Source organism: Plecotus auritus, assembly GCF_963455305.1.
Source record: "Plecotus auritus genome assembly, chromosome: 2".
Lineage (NCBI taxonomy): Eukaryota > Metazoa > Chordata > Mammalia > Chiroptera > Vespertilionidae > Plecotus > Plecotus auritus.
In genome coordinates, this window is record NC_137771.1 from 21,917,585 (window position 1) to 21,934,625 (window position 17,041).

The window sequence follows — 17,041 nt, forward strand, 5'->3', positions numbered from 1 at the left end:
GAGGAATAAATGTTTGTTGTGTAAGCCACCTAATCTATGGTATTTTCTTAGAGTACCCCAAACTGCCCGGGACAGCCATGATCTAGCTTTCCGGTCTCTAACCTCGGCCTGTTTGCAAATGGACCAAAGGTGCATGATGAATACGTGAGCTGGGCATAAAGCTAGACACACAGAGGTGGGCAGGTACCCTGGGGGCTGCTGACCCTTTAGGTAGAAATGTTTCTAGAGTGTGTACATTTTCTGGGTGCATCAGATGACGGGGGAGGTTTGGGAGGGAGTGATGAGGGCTATGCACAGTCAGACATTTATCACTCAGTCACATCACATGGGAGGCTCTCCAAAACAGCTGTCCATCCTCTCTGGGGACACACCCCAGTTCCCTCCATCTAGGGAGGGGCATGTGCTTCAGTGAGGTTGTCATGGAGTTTGGAGGCAGAGAGATAACTTATATCTACTCTCTAAACTTCAGCCTCTTCATCTGCCTTCATCTGTACAATAACACCATCCTCATCCTATATAATAAAGAGCTAATATGCTAATTAGACTGGGCGGCAGAAGGACTTTTGGAATGACCTTCCAGAATGACCAATGGGTAGAGCTGAGAGGCAACTGGGCTGCGAGGGCCAAGGCAGCTGGGGCTGCGAGGGTCGAGCCCCTTGCACAAATTTCATGCATCGGGCCTCTAGTAAGACGATAGAAAATAAATGCATGAGATTTGATGACAAAATAGGTGACCATATGGGGAGTGGTTAGTACATAGTAGGTCCTTTAACAATTATTATTCCTCCTTTCTTTCCTCATCGATCCCAAGTGAATCTACACAGCTTACCTGCTTCTACCTGGAGACCTAACTGCCCGTGTTCTGGGACTAGCAGAAACCCCGAGAAATTCTGTAACACCGGCACCTTAACACGTGGGAAGCATGTGTTAGCTGCCTGATATTCATAGCACCCTCACTGTTTCTGACACCTCTTGCCTTCCACCTAGTTCCTAAAAATTGGCTTCCCTTAAACATGGGCTTTCGCATATTACTGTCTCTGGTTTTCAGCAAAACAGCTGTAGGCCCATCTCTGCCATAATGACCCTCTCTTCCTCCCCACATGCCCAACACCTTTATAAGGAGGGACACAGCGTTGAGAGCTGTGGATGGGGCCAATCACCAGGTCCTGACCCCCTTGCACTTGCCCTGGGTACCAGGGAAGCAACGGGAGGATGGAGAGATGTGGCACTTGCTTCTGGGAGTTGCTAAAGTAACAGGGGAGGTGAGCAAGCAGATGCACTGAAAAGCCAAACACGAGCGTAAGTGGAAACAAATAAATGTTCCAGAGAAACAAGCAGTCACATGCCCAGGAGAGTGCTACTGCTGGTTCAGGCATCTGTGACTCCCATCAGCAGAGGTCGCACTAAGGGCGGGGGCTGTGTCTTATCCATCAGTCTGGGGCTCCCGAGGGCAGAGGGTTAGGTCTTCTCAATCACACGGGAGCTCCCAAGGACAGGGCCATGCTCTGTGTGCAGACTGGGTCCTCCAGGGTCACGACTGTCTCTTCCACATCACGTTCAGGGGTCCCTGAGGTCCAGGGCTGTGTCACCCCATCACACCATGAATTAGAGCCCAGAGCTTTCATCTCCTTCTCAGCTGGGAATGTTCCTGGAACACTATGTGGCCAAGTCGTTCCATTTACACCCACAGGGCACGTGGCAGCTGGGAGCCTCCCTGGCAGGCATTCCCATGAGACCTACAGCCTGCGGTTCTGCAGCAGGGCTGGTGGTTCTTAGAGGGGTTATAATTGCTGTGTTATTAATAACATGTGCATCGGAAGAAAAATGTAACAATGAAAACATTGTGAGGTGTCACGAACAAACAGTAATTAGAATAGTAAGTTAAAGAATGAGTTTATGCAATGAGATCAAGGGCAAAAGCTTAGGGAGGGTGCATTTGTGGTCCTGTATAATCCCACTCAAGAAAAACTTCCCCCAGAACCACTTAGCTGAGGATATTTTCCCAGAGAAGAAAAGAACTGCTAACAGCTAGATAGAAACTGAACTTGCACAGGGCAGAGACGTGTGTGTCTGAATGTGTGCCGAAGTCGGGGTGGCTGAATGCTCAGAGGGATGGTTCCAGGAGAAAGGATAAACTCTGGGATTATTTAATTGGTCAGAAATGGAATTCTGCATCTATTTGTATCACTGTTTCCTTTCTGAGACTGTAAAAGGTGATTGCATATTGGTTACCAGTAAATAATATGAAAAGGGTATTGGCAAAATTATAATTATAGGGCACCCTGAGGTTTACGTAAATGATGTCACCGAATAGGGAACAGAGCCTGAGTTGGATATTGTTATCTCCAGCTGGGACTGAGGTTTGGTGGCTTCTCCAAGGTCGCACAGCTGTGAATGGCAGAGCAGAGACTTGACATTGAGCCTGGAGACTGTGCAGCCCAAGCCCAGCCCATCTTGCAGCCTTTTTGCAGCTGTCCTCTGCAGGGCCCCAGGCTCCCTGGAGTTGTGGCCAGCAAGGCTGACCTCCGGGGCCCTCAAGACGCCGGCCGCGTTTCTGTCAGTGTAGTGTTGCTTTTATCTGTTTGGCGAACTGCGGTTTTATGTACTATTTCACTCTAAGCGTGAGTTCCCTGGGTAATAGCCAGCATGGTAAGTACTCCACTAATCCTGCTTGTGCTCCTTCCAGCCACATGTTGCAAGTATTAAGCAAGCAGAGCCGTCAACCTTACAATGAGGGACAGCCAGCAATTGTCCCTGCTCCCCGCGGTCACCCTATTTCTCCCCACCCTCCAGGCCCAGAGCACTGGCAGGGAGGCTGGCAGGGCCTTGGATCAGACTCCTGGTTCCGACTCTCTAACCTCATTATCTACCCTTCTCCCTGATGCTAGCTCCAGACGGGCCTCCGCGCTGCTCCTCAAGGCTCAGGGCCTTGACCTCTGCTCTGTCTTCTCCCAGATCAATGATTAGTTTCTTGAATCTCCTCTGAGCTTCTAAAATGTCAGCTCCTCAAGGAGGCCTCTGCTGACCACTCTTTTTAAAAGAACCACCTCCGGCACTTCCTGAGCTGACTTAATTTATCACAATGCTGCCTGACGTACTACATAACTATGGGTTTATAGCTGATCTCCCCCATCAGGATGTGAGACCATGAGTGGGGAGACTTTCTCTGCTTTGTTCACTCTGTATCCCCAGCACCTAGGAGCCTGCCTGAGGTGCAGTGGGTGGTCTGTAAATGAACCCAGCTCCCGCTTCCTCTCTCCTTGCCCACTGTATGGATGAAGCCTTTCTGAGGATTCTCAAAAGCTAGCACCCCCATCACATCAGTACAAGCGCCCTCTACTCCACCAGCTTGGGCCTCTCCATGGGCAAAGGTCATACCTCCTTCCTACAAGCCTACTCCCCCGCACCAGTGTTCTACCCCGATTTCTCTGCAAGAGGCATCGGAGCCATGGGGATGTGTTAGGGGTGGGAGGGAACAGAATGGGAGTCAATTTCATTTGCGTGCCTACTATGGATCCACTTTACACAGGTCAGGTCGCTTTGGACCAGCCCAGGAAGCAGGAATAGGAGGCTGGAGCAGGAGGAGGTTAGGCCACCCAAAGCCCCACTGCAGACAACTGGCTAAGGCAGTCCTCAAACCCAGGCCTTTGGCCTCTTGGCCTGTGTGCGTTCCACCACCTCACACCGGTTGACTAAAGCTTGGCCCACCCCATTAGTGAAGCAAAATGAAAGCACGTGACCACCTACCAACACACCTTGGCAGAGGCGAACTCCACAGGCGCCGTCTGCCCCCCAGGCACATGATGCGGGCCGTGCCCTCCAGACGGTACCCGGGGAAGCAGGAGAAGGTCAAGGTGTCGCCTACACCAAACTGCAAGCCCTTCCGGATGCTGTAGGCGGGGACCTCAGGCTCCTCGCAGGGCTCCAGGTCGTACTCTGGAAGGGCAGCAGGAGAGCGGGGTCAGAGACAGAAGATGGGGTCACAGAGAAAACACCGGGGAGAGCCGATCCAGAGAGAAAGACAGATGGAGGCACAGAGCATGCACACAGCGATCCACAAAAGGCAAAGGGCAAAGGGGAGAGAGCCTGAGAGAAACAGGCCGAGAGACAGGCGGTGAGGCAGGGGTGGGACACACAGGCTGTGCCTTGGGTGGTCTGGATGCCTCACTGCCATGAATTGGGGGGGATGGGGGAGGGGGACAGTGCTCTGGAGATTTCTGAGGTTCCTTGGGACTTGACCCCTCCCTCCTCTCCCCCTTCATCTCCATATTAACCCTGAGCTGCAGGGTGTGCAGATTGTCCTGCCTCTTTCTCCCAAGGCACTCATTCAGCTCGATCCAATTAGCCTGGTTCAGGAGAGTCAGACTGTATGACCCAGTCGAGGGAAAGCTCCACTTGGAAAAAGAATCCAAATGCTCCACTCAAAGCCACCTCCGTGATGCTGGCACTGGAGGCAGATGGCAAGTGCGATGGAGGGGCATTTATGGGCCCGGGACCTGCCTGGTACCTCTAGTGACAGCATAGATGTGAGCACCCCTTGTCCCCAAGGGCATCTCTCTGTGTGGTGAGGAGGAGGGTCTGTCTCAGACAGATGAGGCACAGTGGCTGGCCAGGTCTCATCGGAGGCCATCCCAGCACATGGCAGGTGGCTTCTGCTAGGGGGATAGAAGGGAGCTGAGTTGGGCCAGGTCCACTTCCCAGAGGCTAGATGTCTCTTGCCCAACCTGGTAGAGTCCATCTGATATCTTGGTTCCTGGCGGGGGAGAGGGGAACCTGGGGAGCAATGGGATAAGAGCGGCAAAGGGGACTTGGTACTAGAGGAGTGAAGGGTCCTATTTTCTCCCTGAATGCTAAAGTAAAGAGTTTTCTTTTCAGGATTCCTAAACAGAGAGACAAATATCTATTACTTCTAGGTTAGCGTTGGTGAAGAAGCCCCAAATAAAACTAAAGCACTCTGATATGTTACCTTCAAGCCCCCTTCTCCCTCTCCTCTTTTCTAAATGGCTGGCCTCTTAAACAGAAGTGGAATTGGGATAAAGAAGTATCTGAAATTACTAGGGCAGGAACGAACTTCTGTGAATTCCTCTAGGTCAGCCAGTTGGGTGGATCATGCTCAGAGGGAGACCTAGACACCTTCAGGGAAGGAGAGTCTCCAACACCTGCTAACTCCTTCCAAGCCCATTACAGGGAGTTTGTCCAGTGTCTAACCCAGCTATTGGTTACTGCCGCAGGGAGGTCTTTCTCCCGGATTCTGGAGAGTGCAGCACTATCCATCTGCTGGGAAGACCAGGGCTGGCAGCAGCGAGCGAGACGGGGTAACCTTCCCCCAAGGGACCCTCACAGGCATTACCTGAGAAGGTGATGTTGAATCCTTCATAGGACATGGAGAAGTCGGAAATGAAGCGGACCTGGGCGGTGAAGTTGCCATAGAGACCAGCGCTGATTGGGGCTGGCAACCGCGAGCCAGTCAGCTGCCGCAGTGGCTGGGTGAAGCTGCCATTCTCGGTGATGAGGAGGTAGTCATGGCCACTCTCCAGATGGAAGGTGTGGAAAGTGAAGAACACACCTGCCAAGAGACCAGAAGGGCACGGTGAGATGGCTGAAGCAGCCAGCGGCAGGACAGGACCTGCACAAGCATTTTCAATTCGTAAGTGTCTATGGGTGTGCAGAAGTAGAAGCCTGCACTGATGAGTCCGTGTGGGTGAACCTGAATGAATGAACCAGAATGAACTGGGTCACACCACTGCCCACAGGTCTGGCCAGGGAGAAGCACACTGCTTCACAGTTGTCAAAATTTGAAAGGGAGATTTATAGCTAGTTCTATGACACTGCTTCATTGCCATTCATTCATAAACATTTGCATATTTGTTGAGTGCTTCCTATGGGCTAGGATCCAGGGCCAGGTAGGTGCAAGGGGATATACAAGACATTAAACAAATAGCTACAGTAGAGTGATGATTGCTATAATGAACACAGGCCAGATGCCACGGGAAGGGGGTGCCGAATGGGAAGCAGTTTGCAGCAGAAAGAGGGGAGCCTCACTAAGGAGTACACATTTGACTTGGGTCTTAAAAGGATGCATAGGGCTTAACCAGGTAAGAGGGGAGGGCGTCCCAGGCAGGAGACTGGTGTGTGTGTGTGTGAAGGAGCTGTGGGTTCCAGAGCTCAGGGAACCGCACTGGGTGGCTGGACACACTCAGCAGGAACAATCTGGAACAGAGGCTGGGAAGGCAGGCTGGGGCAAGGTCGGATATTTTTCTGGGGCAATGAGAAGCCAACCTATCCAGATCAGATTTCAGGCTTAGCAAGATGTTGATGGCTGCGAGGAGGACGAAGTGGAGGGAGAAGAGGCAGAAAGAACAGTTAGAATGATGGCAGCCATGCACTGGGCAAGAGGGGCTGGGGAGCTGCAGGGGGGCTGAGAAAAGGAAATGAACACAAGACCCCAGGGAGGGAGATAGACAGAAATAGCAGCAAAGGTGCAAAGGAGAAATGAAGGTATGACTGAGAGTGTCTTGACCCAAAGGAAGGTGATGTATTTCGCTACCTGGGGTAGCAGGTGGTGGGAGGGTAATGGACTTAGCTTTGAACACCTGTGTTGTCAACATCCAAGCATTGATAGCTAGTGGGCATCTGGGAGCATAGATTTGGGGTTCAGGATTAAGGTGGGAATACAGCAGTAGATCTGGGAGTCACCAGCCAATAGGTGCTATTTGAAGCCATAGCATGAAGAAGGGGCCGGAGGAGGGCAGAGCGCATCGGAGAAGGAGCAGAATGGAGGCTTGGGCTGTAGTGGCATTAGGGAGACAGGCAGAAGGAGGAGCAGTGAGAGGAAGAGAAAGGGAGCGCTCTACTGAGGGGAAGGAGTGAAGGGCACTAAATGAAAACAATAATATTAACATTTGTGTGTCACCACCTTACACGTTCTGTTACTCTGCGGTAGGCCTCTATCAATTGGAAGGGGAGATATGAAAACTCATTTAATTCTGCTATGGCATGGGTACGATTATTCTCATCTCCATTTTACATCTGAGGAAACGGAGGCACAGAAAGATAAAGTCATTTGTCCAAGGTCACAGCTAGCAGGTGGTTGAGCTGGATCTGCACGGAGTTGATCCGGCCGCAGAGGCTGTGCAATAAGCTGCTTCGCGACGCTGCTTCTCACATCACAGAGAGACCAGGTAGCAAGAAGGGTCGGGTGTGAAAAAGGTTATGAAGCAGCAGGATCTCAACACTCAAAGCAACCCTTGAACTTATCCAGATAAAGCGGATGTATTAGGTGTACATACGTGTAAATGCATGTCCACCCACAAGTGTGTGTGCCTGTGGGAGTGTATGCCACAGATGTGCCAGGGCAGGAACTCGGGTAGACGAGGGGTGGGTGCTGGACCCACTTACTATTCCAAGTCCATGAACCAGCAGCAGGGGCATTGTCTGGGAGCTTGTTAGGAATGCAGGGCCTTGGCCTCGGCCACAGACCTTCTGAGTCAGAATCTGTACGCTAACAAGACCCCCAGGTGACCTGTAGGCACACAGACGTTTGAGAAATACTTCTCTAGATAATTACTGCCACGTTTTTGATAAATGACAGTTGGATCCAAGCTCTTAATGTGAAAGCATTCTCGATGTGTTCAGTCTGGCCTCTCTGTTGGTAGAAGTTGGTGAGCCTTGTGTATTTGGGATTCTATGGGTAGGGGGTGGAGGAACAGAAGAGGTGGTGGGACCGGGGATGCAGTTTGTAAATGGTCTGTGCCCAGGTAACTGAGATGCATCTTTCTATTTGTTCAGACAGATACTAAACACATACTAAGTGCCAGGCCTGTGCGGAACACCGAGAAAAATCTGCCAGTTTAGTAGAGGACACAGGCCATCGATAGGAAGAATTCAGAGTGGGGGCACAGGAAGAGTGAGCAAAAGTGTCTTGAGGTTGGGAAGGCTTCCCAGGGATTGCGGTCCTTGACATGACGAGTGTGAGCGCGCTTGGAGACACATGGGTATGTGAGCTCGCATGTATCCTATCCTCCCGACACACAAATGTATGCAAATGGGAAAACGGCTCTTGGTCTAAAATGCTTGGGGCAGGCTCTGTGGAATGCAGGCCCTTCCCCTCGTAGCTGGAACACAGGGCTGGTGGGGAGGGGCCAGACGCAGTAACAGGGGCAAGGGAGTTGATGAAGCGCTTCGCCTTGCACTCTCTTCTGCATGCAAACGTAGCCCTCCAAAGGAGGGAACATTTGGCAGGGATTCTAAGGATGAGTAAACAACTGAGATGAAACCCCTGGGCTTCCCAGCTGTGCTGATTGCTTGGGCCTCTTCTGGCCACTGTGAGAAAATGAAGACATTGTCATAGAAAGCGAGGCCCCAGGTTGGCGTTTGAATCCAGAGTTGGTGTGACAGATACACATAAAGGAATACTTCACTGGAGTGAACCACGCAGAGTCGTACGAAGGACATAAATCCCAGGCTGGAGCAGAAAGACAGGGCTTCAGAGGGAGACCTGCTGAGGGGCTGGGACACAGCTGCTCAGCACACCCTGAGTTTGAGTTTCCTCAACTACAGTATGTGGATGACAGTATCACCCTCTCCTTGGAGGGAGGAGTGATAGGGACAGCATATGCAAAGCGCCATGCCTGGCACATAGTAGGTGTTCTCTTTCCTCAGCTCATCTAACTCCCAGACAACCTTGTGGGTTTTAGGAAATATGTCAATCCTGGGGTCTCAGCAAGGATACCTTCTCTGGGCTCCTGAACTGGCTGTTCCCTTGGGCTGGGTGTGTGGCAAATGAGTAATTCTGCATTTCCCAGAGTTTTTGAGTTTCTACTGATATCCTTCTGCCTGTTAGGGAGCAAACAGTGAGTAGCCTAATAGGTCTATTTACATAAAATACTCTTACAAGCAGCACCCTCTTGGAGAAGGGTCTCGGTTCACTTTAATTCAATTCATATAAATATTTCTTGAGTTTCTTATAAGCCAGGCATAGAGCCAAGTCAAGAAACTGCAGGAAACAAGCAGACTCGTGTCTCAAAGAACTGAGTCCGACGGGGAGACAGAGGATGAAAATGCAAGTTCTGTGCAGTGGGGACAGGAGTAGACCTGGGAAGGGGCAGGACCACTGGGGTCCCCAGAGGGGAGCCCAACCCAAGAGGCTGGAAGAGGGGTTGGGAAGGCTCATTAGAGGAGGTGATTCAGGAGGATGAAGTGCTGTCCACGCAAGGGGAACAGTGCAGAAGAGAGGACCGCCAGAAGAGGAAGTGTCACAGAGAGAAGAAAAACATCCCGCCATGCAAAGCTTTAGAGAACAAAGAAAGCCTGGAACATTCTGGGGACTGAAAGCTTGGCATAGTTAGAACTTAGTGTTTACGGGGCTCAGGATGAGGCTGAGAAAGGTACTCAGGGGCCATGCTGGCTATTCTACAATTTCATAAAGGTTAGGCAAAGCCTTTAAATGACCTAAGTCACTGACCTCTTGTTGATTCTGCCTGGAACCCCTTTCATCTGGCTAATTCCCACTCATCCTGGAAGAATGGCCTACGTCTCAGCTCAGGCCTGCTTCCACCTTGGGCTGGCCTCTGGCTGTTCCCCACCTCCATCTGCTCCATCTCGGCATTGGCCCTGCTAGATCAGAGATCTCTAGGCTTCCTCTCTCTGCCACTGGACCATAACCTTCCCGAAGGCAGGCAACACCCAGTGGCCATGTTTTCCTAGCACCCAGGATGAGTGCAAGTGTAAAATAAGTATTAAAAACCTGTTGAACTCCACTGACTTCTAGGCAAAGTTGAAACGCACGGCCCTGAATGACAGATGCCCAGCAGAGAAAATCATGACTGGAGGGGCTGTTCCTCTAGGGATGGAAAGGGCTGCCTTTCTTTCCCTCTTCACATCACGGAGCACGAATGAGCAAAGACGCTGTCCTGAGCCCTCCGCTCAAGAACAATAGTGTGGGGACAAGGGGACAACTGGCTCGCCTGAGGGCTGCAGAGTCCTGCCCTGCACAAGAAGCTTCAGGCCATCCTAATCCTGGCAGGTCGACCCATTGAAGGCAAAAGTGAAAGTGCTTCAGTTCTTAGATGGGGCTATACATTAGCTTTTCTTTCAAAATTTCTTTTCTTATATAAACAGTATACTTTACCTGTAGTATTGGCTGCACCATATATTTATTTATCATTTCCTTACTGATAGACATTTAAATAGTTTCTAATTTTCCAATTGATAATGTGTTTTAAAAGACATCCTTGCAGCGAAACCTGGATGCACAGTTTTACTTTTCTTCTTCAGGTCAATTTCAAGAAGTGGAGCTGCTGGGTCTGATGGAAGGAGCATTTATATATATATATTTTTTATTGATTTCAGAAAGGAAGGGAGAGGGAGAGATAGAAACATCAATGATGAGAAAGAATCAATTACCAGCTACATGCCCCCCACTGGGGATCGAGCCTGCAACCCAGGCATATGCCCTTGACCAGAATCAAACCCGCTACCCTTCAGTCCGCAGGCCAGGCCGACGCTCTATCCACTGAGCCACGCAGGCTAGGGCAGGAATGTGCCTTTTTAAGACTTTTGGTCCACATCGCCGAATCGCTCTCTGAAAATTTCAACCGCATCACACCTCAGCGGTGAAGGAGAGTCTCCGTGGCTCCACACTGACTGCGCACGGTTACAATCTTCTTTGCCAATTTGAAAAGGAAAATGTGTTTCATTCTGGTGGAATTTGCATTTCTTTCACTATCAGTGGAGGCGATGTCTTTTCAGTTGCATTCCCTCTATTATGAAATGTCAGCCTATAGATCTGTTCATTTTACAGGCCTGGAGAGCAGGAACAGTTTCAAGATTCCAAGGGCTTTTCATGCCGCCGGTTGGTAACCCTGAGTACATTATACGTTGCAAATATTTTCATTCATTTACTATTTGAATCTTTAATGGCTTAAAAATAATTCCACCCAAAGTTCTATTTAATTAAATCTAACAGTCTTTGTTTTTCTGGATTCTACTTTTGGTGTCACTCCTTAAAATATGTCCCTATCTGAGGTTAGAGTTTCATGTTCTAGGACTGGAATTTATGTAGTTAAATATATGAGGTACAATTTGTTTCTTTCTTTCCAAATGTTTAAGCCTGCTGTTTTTTTAAAAAAATACATTTTTATTGATTTCAGAGAGGAAGGGAGAAGGAGAGAGAGATAGAAACATCTATGATGAGATAATCATTGATCAGCTGCCTCCTGCATGCCCCCTACTGGGGATTGTCTCCACAACCCAGGCATGTGCCCTTGACCAGAATCGAACCCCCGGGACCCTTCAGTCTGCAGGCTGACGCTCTATCCACTGAGACAAACCAGCTAGGGCTTTAAGCCCACTGTTTTAAAACCATTTAGTAAATAATCCATTCTCTCTTCAGTAGATTAGAAATGACACTTTAATCGCATATTAAAGACAGTCTTTCTCATACACACATACACACACATCCCCCTTTTTCTGGACCTTTATTTGTGTGTTCACTTCTAAACTCACACCAAATTGTACAATTATTTTTGCCCATAACAACATTGTAATATCTGGAAGAGTTACTCTTAAACATTTTTTTTCGGCTTTTCTACATGTTCATTCTTGTAGATCAGAGGTTCTTATTTAAGGGCATTCGTCAGAATTAATGGTAAGTGTTCTAAAAACATAGATGGCTGGTTTCCAACTTCAGCATAAAAAATCAAAATCTCCAGGGTGTGAGCTATGCATTAGGTGTTTGCCAAAGTGCAGAGGGGCTAAGAACCAAGACTCTAGATGAATTTCAGAATAGGCTTCCGCCTGGCCAATGTGGCTCAGTGGTTGAGCATCGGCCCAAGAACCAGGAGGTCACTGGTTCAATTCCTGGTCAGGGCACATTCCCAGGTTGTGGGCTCAATCCCAGCAGGGGGCATGCAGGAGGCAGCTGTCAATGATGCTCTCATTATTGTTTTTATCCCTTTCTTCCTCTCCTTTCCTCTCTGAAATCAATAAAAATATATATATTTGAAGAAAAAAAAAAAAAAAAGAACAGGCTTTTGAGGGTGAAAGCCATATTTGCCTGACCACTGTTTATTTCCAGACCTGGTATCTGCCACACAGGTGCCATTCAATCAATATTTGTTGAATGAAAGATTAATTAATGTTTATTTTGTAACCAGCACCCCTCCTTTGTTCTTGGACACCCAAAGACCATTTCTGCTAGGGAAGGCGAGGCGACGGTCCAGCTGGTGAGGACAGTGGGGTGATGGGTGAAGAGGACTGCTAATCCAGTATCGGAAGGGCGGACACGAGGAAGAGGGAGCAGACACATCCTATTTCCCCGAGGACACAGAACAAGGAAGGAAGTTTCAGGGGCACTTAACGGGCTATTAAGAGGGGTCAGATCTATCAAAAAATAGGTACCTATTGGCTGAATGAGTTGGCCAATTCCCCACCACTGGACGTGCTTAGACGTTTTAGACAGAAGGGGTGTCACTGTCTCATGGGGAGTAATTCAGAGCAGACTACTGCATTAAGGATTTGAGATCTTGGACTCTCTAAGATCTTTCTTCCCTCATGGGAGATTTTGATTCTTAAAAACACTTATTTTAAAAATTCTGTTTGTGAGTTCTGTGATCGAAGAGAAAGGTTCTGGGATCTTTCTTATTGGTGAGAAAAACTCAGACTAAGCCCAGAGGTCACTATGTAGGGAGATCCTTATTGTGGTCACTCTGACCCGGGGAATGTGGGGTCCTGACTGTGTCATATCCCAATACCTGCAATGGCCCTAAAACACTCACCCTTGCCATGCGATGTTTCGATCATCCAGGTGCAGTTCAAGTTGTTGGGGTAGAAGTCGGGGAACCCTGGTGACAAGATGGTCCCACTGGAGCCTTGAATGAAGCCACCGCAGAGTGCTACAGGAGTGAAGAGGGCAGCGAAAGAATGGACCGGCTCAAGGAGCTCCCCCCAATCCTGCTGGGAACCTGCCCCCCATCTCCTTTCAAACCCACAACCCTCACTGATGGTGGGAGAGTTAGTGCCCCCGGGTTTTTCGTGGCAGAAAAGGAATCTGCTACGTTAGTGCCCCTGATAATGTGTCTCACCTTCACAGCTGGGCAGGGCCCGGCTCCACTGGAAGTTGGGCTCACACTCCAAGGGCTCCCCATCACTTAATGTGTAGCCCGAGTCGCAGCTGAAAGTCACCAGAGCGCCCACATAGAAGTCATTTCCATGACGCTGCCCATTTACAGGGATCCCCGGATCCAGACAGTGATCTGATTGCAGGGTTATAGCTGGAAAAGAGAGCCCACAGCTGGAAAAGACAGCTCACCATCCCCACAGAGGGACCCCAGCTGACTCATACAGGGAGGGAGGGAGGAGAGACCCCGCTTCACACCAGGCTTAAGTTAGCATTCATTCACTCATCAAATGTGCTGTCAATATCTGCCAACAGAATATTTGAAGACAGATCAGAGCAAACAAGTTGGCTGGATCGATCATTCATTCATTCATTCATTTGATAAGCTTAAGTTGAGTGTCTGCTACGGCTTTGCAACATGGATATAAACCCGAGTAAGAAAATGACCCTGTCCTAATGGCTCTCGGCCATACTTCCTACAGTGGCCTGTAGGACTGCACTGACATCAGTGTCTCTAAATCTAGGCACCAGCAATGGATGCAGAAGGTGATGAGGAAAGGTGAGCAAGTGGGAGATGCCAGCTCACTTTAACTTCATGAGCTGCAAATACTCGGTCCCCAACATGGCGCCCCCCAATTGTCTACACACGGAAGAGGCCTAGCTATGTGCCCGTGAGGAACGGTGTGCAGGCCATCAGCTTTCATTGCTTCCGAGGGTTCAACTCTTTCTAAAGGCTCTTTAGAGAGAAACGTTCATTCTCTCCAAAGGTTGAGCTCTGAGAGATGCTGAGAGTAAGGGAGGGTCTCCTGAGGAGCACAGCGTTGAGAATGCCATGGGATGGGGCCAAGTGGGGAGACTGCTGGTCCTGGGCCTTTCACCCACCCGGGCCGACCCTGCCATCTGCCCCGAGACTCACTCTCATAGCGGAGCTGGAAGCCGATGTCCGAGTGACTCTTATCGGTGGAGAAGAGGAGGTAGAGGTAGTTGCTGGTGCTGATGAGGAACTGGGGGACCTGGGTCCCATGGTAAACCCCGATCAAGGGCGCGGAGTAAGTCCGTCCATCTCGCACTTCCAGAGTATCATAATTCACCTCGGTTTTAAATCTGCCGAAGACAGAGATGAGGACTTCTTGAGAAACCCAAGGCTTATTAATGTGCAGATGACAAAAGGCCTTGTCTGACCCAGGGCTTTAGAACAATCAGATTTTGGCAGGCAGGGATATTTTAATATGATTTGCACACATTCACCAGTGATGTGGAGACCTTCTCTACCGTATTTAAGTCCTCCTCCTCCCACAGTGGACACAGCTTTCTCACTCCTCTCTGTGGCCTGGGCCGGGTCCCATCCTGAGGCCTAGAGGCACAAGGACTAGCCTCACGGGGGTCAGAATGTTCCAGGCCAGGTCAGCTGATACAGGCCAGGGCCAGACCTTCTCTATAGGCTGTTTCTATATGGTCTGAGAGCAAAGAATGTTTTTTACCTTTATAAAGGGGTATATTTTTAAAAAAGCAAAGTATATGTGATAGGTATACTTTGTGCCCACAAAACCTAAAATATTTACATCTGGTCCTTCACAGAAGAGTTTTCGGATTGCTCTTCTAGACCAGGAATGCTTTGTCTAAAGTTGGTGTGCATATTTGGGTGGCTTCTCTCCCCACTTAAGGGACATAGCCTGGTGGGAGCTGGAAGTGGGGACAGGGCAGGATTAGGGTCAGAGGTCAGGAAGGCTGCCTTTCCATCCTAGAAATTTCAGGGTTATGCTCGTAGATGCTAATGCCTCCTTCCACATCTCACGGCGTCTATCTGCCCACTCTCCCTCCTCTGACACCCCCAGCCTTCTCCTCACCCCTCATATCATGGTCCCTTAAACAGCACAAACCCCACTCCTGAGGTGGGGCCAAGGCCAAGGGCAAAGCCAGCGCTGTGTACCCCACCCAGGGCAGCCTGTTGGTATTCTCTGACGTGCTGACAGTGCAGCATCAGGGCTGGTCCCCACTCACCCCAGGTCCCCTCCCACGCCACTCCATGGAGATCACCTCTCACCCCTCCCCTGAGGCTCTGGTTGCAAGCACCTGTCGAAGGTGATTTTGATGGGGTAGCCAGGCTGGGCTTCGATCACCCAGGCGCAGCTCAGGGCATCCTTGTAGAAGCCAGGCCAGCCCGGGGACAGGATGGTGCCACTCGGCGAAGTCAGATGACCACCACAGGGAGCTGGGGGACAGAAGGGAGAGAAGCAGCTTTCTTGGGGGGACAAATGAACAAATAAACAAAAGACCTCTCCATAAAATGTATCCACATACAAGTATTGTTTTTGTGTCTGAAAAACTATGTGAACTATATAAAGTGTGAGTTTCATTTACTGGGACCCTTATGGATATGCTCCTTTGCATCATTTGGCATTTTATTAAAGACCAGAGGGGAGAAATGAAAAGAACCCTTCACACAAAGTCCTTGCCATTCTAGAAGGGCTGAGCACAGCTAGCACTTGGGTCACACTGGTCTTTGCTTTGTTCCTCACTTGGTTGCCAGGCCTGTGGCAGAGGCTGAGACCCGCCCCCCTCCCAGCCACCCCCATACCCAGTACCTGGTGCTCTGGTGCTGAAGAGTGGGGAGCACCAGCAGGACCTGCTCCGCTGTGAGCTCCATGAGGGCAGGGACCCTATCATTACCTTACATGACTCAGTATGCCCAGCATTTAGCCCAGAGCTTGGCATAGTTGTCCCTCTGTGCTAAAATTCAGCGAGTATCTCTTCAATGAATCAATGAATGGATGGAAGGATAATTCAATGCCGTCCATGTCGGTGGCCTAGGCATACCTCTGATCTCCCCAAGCTCGTAATCACTGTTCCTTGGTCTTTCTGCCCATTCTTCCCACTCCTCAGCTTCCCATTCTCACCCACACCTTTCCCATCATTCTTGCCTTTTCCTGTAACCAGACCCTGGGCCCCCATGGTGGTCATGAGAGCTCTTCCATTCCTCCTCCTTGGGGGCACACGGTCGTATTTTGCTAGCGAAGTGATGCTAGGCCACATGACTGCGGAAGTGACGTGTGTCCTGTCCATGTGGAAACTTGAAGAGCCAGGGCATGATCTGTGACGTTTCCTGCCTCGGTGATTGTGGAACAAGAGTGGACGTCCTGTCAAGGCCTGTAAGTGACTCTGAGGAGCAGAGCCGCTGATGACCGTGTCTTCGGGTTCTACATGCAGTCTCAAAGAGATACAAACTCCTGTGTTTAAGCCACTGAGGTCTGGGGGTTGCTTGTTAACACCGTCAAATCCTGACTAATACACCCTCCCCACCCCCAGGGCTGCTGCTCCTGTCACCACCACTGCCATGGACTGAGAACCCACTTGTGCTGGGCATTTAGCTTCACATCAATAATCACGTTCAGTCTTCACAAGACACAGACCCTGTGAGGGGCTTCTATTATTTTCTCCATCTTACACTAAGAGTGCTGGCGCGAATGGAGGCTAGGTCACTAGTCCTGGTTAGCAAGTTAGCGCCTGCACTCGGACCTGGAAAACGGCATACTAGTAAACCCAGAGACCTCAAGCTGAGCAGCCTCCCAGGGTTAAAGGAGCCCTGCTTCCTTGGCATTTCCTTGCTATGGGGCTACCAGGTGCCAGATGCCCTGAACAAGACTGGGAAGGGAACACAGCTACAGAGCACTTCTGTCTCTGCAAGTTTTTGTGGATTCCTCCAGGCAATCAGTTTCATAAGATACAGCCAAATGCAGCACACCTTTCCTCTCTTAATTCTATAAACTTCTTGGCAATGTCTAAATTAACTGCCAAGCATTCTTAATAGAAAGTTATAATGGGAAATTTAATTAACAAAAAAATAAACAATATAATAATGGTGATGATAACAGTGGACAACTCATACTGAGACATGACATTCACTTCTTTATTATCCCCATTTCA

General features: G+C 49.7%; 1 protein-coding gene across 4 annotated transcripts in view; it reads right to left on the reverse strand.

Annotated features, from left to right (window-relative positions):
- CSMD2 (CUB and Sushi multiple domains 2) overlaps positions 1 to 17,041 on the reverse strand; it is a gene marked incomplete at its 5' end in the record, with an annotated part of 547,039 nt that overhangs the window by 158,654 nt on the left and 371,344 nt on the right. For all 4 annotated transcript variants that reach the window (XM_080658115.1, XM_080658114.1, XM_080658113.1 and 1 more), the window contains 6 exons: positions 3,748 to 3,936; positions 5,351 to 5,566; positions 12,777 to 12,893; positions 13,083 to 13,271; positions 14,034 to 14,221; positions 15,191 to 15,329. In XM_080658115.1, coding sequence (XP_080514241.1) covers positions 3,748 to 3,936; positions 5,351 to 5,566; positions 12,777 to 12,893; positions 13,083 to 13,271; positions 14,034 to 14,221; positions 15,191 to 15,329 — 1,038 coding nt within the window. The remainder of the gene's footprint in view (positions 1 to 3,747; positions 3,937 to 5,350; positions 5,567 to 12,776; positions 12,894 to 13,082; positions 13,272 to 14,033; positions 14,222 to 15,190; positions 15,330 to 17,041) is intronic.